Source organism: Galeopterus variegatus, unplaced genomic scaffold, assembly GCF_000696425.1.
Source record: "Galeopterus variegatus unplaced genomic scaffold, G_variegatus-3.0.2 Scaffold780, whole genome shotgun sequence".
NCBI lineage: Eukaryota > Metazoa > Chordata > Mammalia > Dermoptera > Cynocephalidae > Galeopterus > Galeopterus variegatus.
The window spans coordinates 102,396-103,818 of record NW_007726891.1 but is presented as its reverse complement, the minus strand read 5'-3'; the positions used below and the strand labels follow the sequence as shown (position 1 = coordinate 103,818).

The 1,423-nt window shown below is 56.7% G+C and overlaps 1 protein-coding gene across 1 annotated transcript in view; it reads left to right on the top strand.

Moving 5' to 3' along the window:
* The window catches only part of LOC103590211 (rRNA/tRNA 2'-O-methyltransferase fibrillarin-like protein 1), a 1,076-nt gene extending 147 nt beyond the window's left edge, over positions 1 to 929 (top strand). The window contains exon 2 of the mRNA XM_008572404.1: positions 1 to 929. Within this exon, the coding sequence (XP_008570626.1) occupies positions 1 to 805 (805 nt within the window). The 3' untranslated portion in view covers positions 806 to 929.
* Positions 930 to 1,423: the final 494 nt, after the last annotated feature.

Genomic DNA, 1,423 nt, shown 5'->3' with positions numbered 1-1,423 from the left:
CGGCGGGGACGGCCGGGACCGCGGCGGTGGCGGGCCGCGGCGTGGCGGCGTGGCCAAGAGCAGGAGCCGCCGCAGGAAGGGCGTCACCGCGGTGTCGGTGGAGCCGCACCGGCACGAGGGCGTCTTCATCTACCGCGGGGCGGAGGACGCGCTGGTCACGCTGAACATGGTGCCCGGCCAGTCGGTGTACGGCGAGCGGCGCGTCACGGTGACCGAGGGCGGCGTCAAGCAGGAGTATCGCACGTGGAACCCGTTCCGCTCCAAGCTGGCCGCAGCCATCCTGGGCGGGGTGGACCAGATCCACATCAAGCCCAAGTCCAAGGTGCTGTACCTGGGCGCCGCCTCGGGGACCACTGTCTCCCACGTCTCCGACATCATCGGCCCGGACGGCCTGGTGTACGCGGTCGAGTTCTCCCACCGCGCTGGCCGCGATCTGGTCAACGTGGCCAAGAAGCGAACCAACATCATCCCTGTCCTGGAAGATGCCCGGCACCCGCTCAAGTACCGCATGCTCATCGGGATGGTGGACGTGATCTTCGCCGACGTGGCCCAGCCCGACCAGTCCCGCATAGTGGCTCTGAACGCCCACACCTTCCTGCGCAACGGCGGCCACTTTCTCATTTCCATCAAGGCCAACTGCATCGACTCTACTGCGTCCGCCGAGGCCGTGTTTGCTTCTGAGGTGAGGAAGTTGCAGCAGGAGAACTTGAAGCCTCAAGAGCAGCTGACCCTGGAGCCCTATGAGAGGGACCACGCTGTGGTCGTCGGGGTCTACCGACCCCTGCCCAAGAGCAGCAGCAAGTAGCACCCAGCTCACGATCTCCCTGCCATCTCCCCAAGACTGTGTTGGTCACTATTATCAAGGATGTGTTTTCTTTGTGTGTGTTCTGTTTCTTTGTTTTTCTATTAAATGGCACAAAGAAACAGTACCCAGGTGTATTTTGAGGCCAGGCTGGGATCTGCTGCAGTAACAATCCCCAAATCCCAGTGGCCTAAAACAGCTCAGCTTAGGGTCCATCAAGTAACAACATGGGAGTTGTGTCAATTCTAATCACTCATGGCCCTGACTTTGCAGGGCTCCGTTTTCACACATGCTTCCTGTCTCACAGGAACACAGGAAAGAGAGCTGGAGAGTTACGAATGAGCTTCTGACATTCCCCTTGGAACCGATGGGGCACTTCTATTCACACTGGCCAAGTCACATGACCAAGTCTGATTCCAGCGAAGGGCACTGGATATTGCTGGACAGTTTACTAGGCTGTTGTCCCAGACTGCTAAATTAGAATATTCAGGGAAGGAGTCTGAAAATTTCGTTTTTGTAAAATGTACCTCTGGAAATGGTTGACAGGCTGATTTATAAAACACACCTCTAATTCAAATATAAACCTAGCAGGACACAATCTTTTTTTTTTTTTCCTTTTTG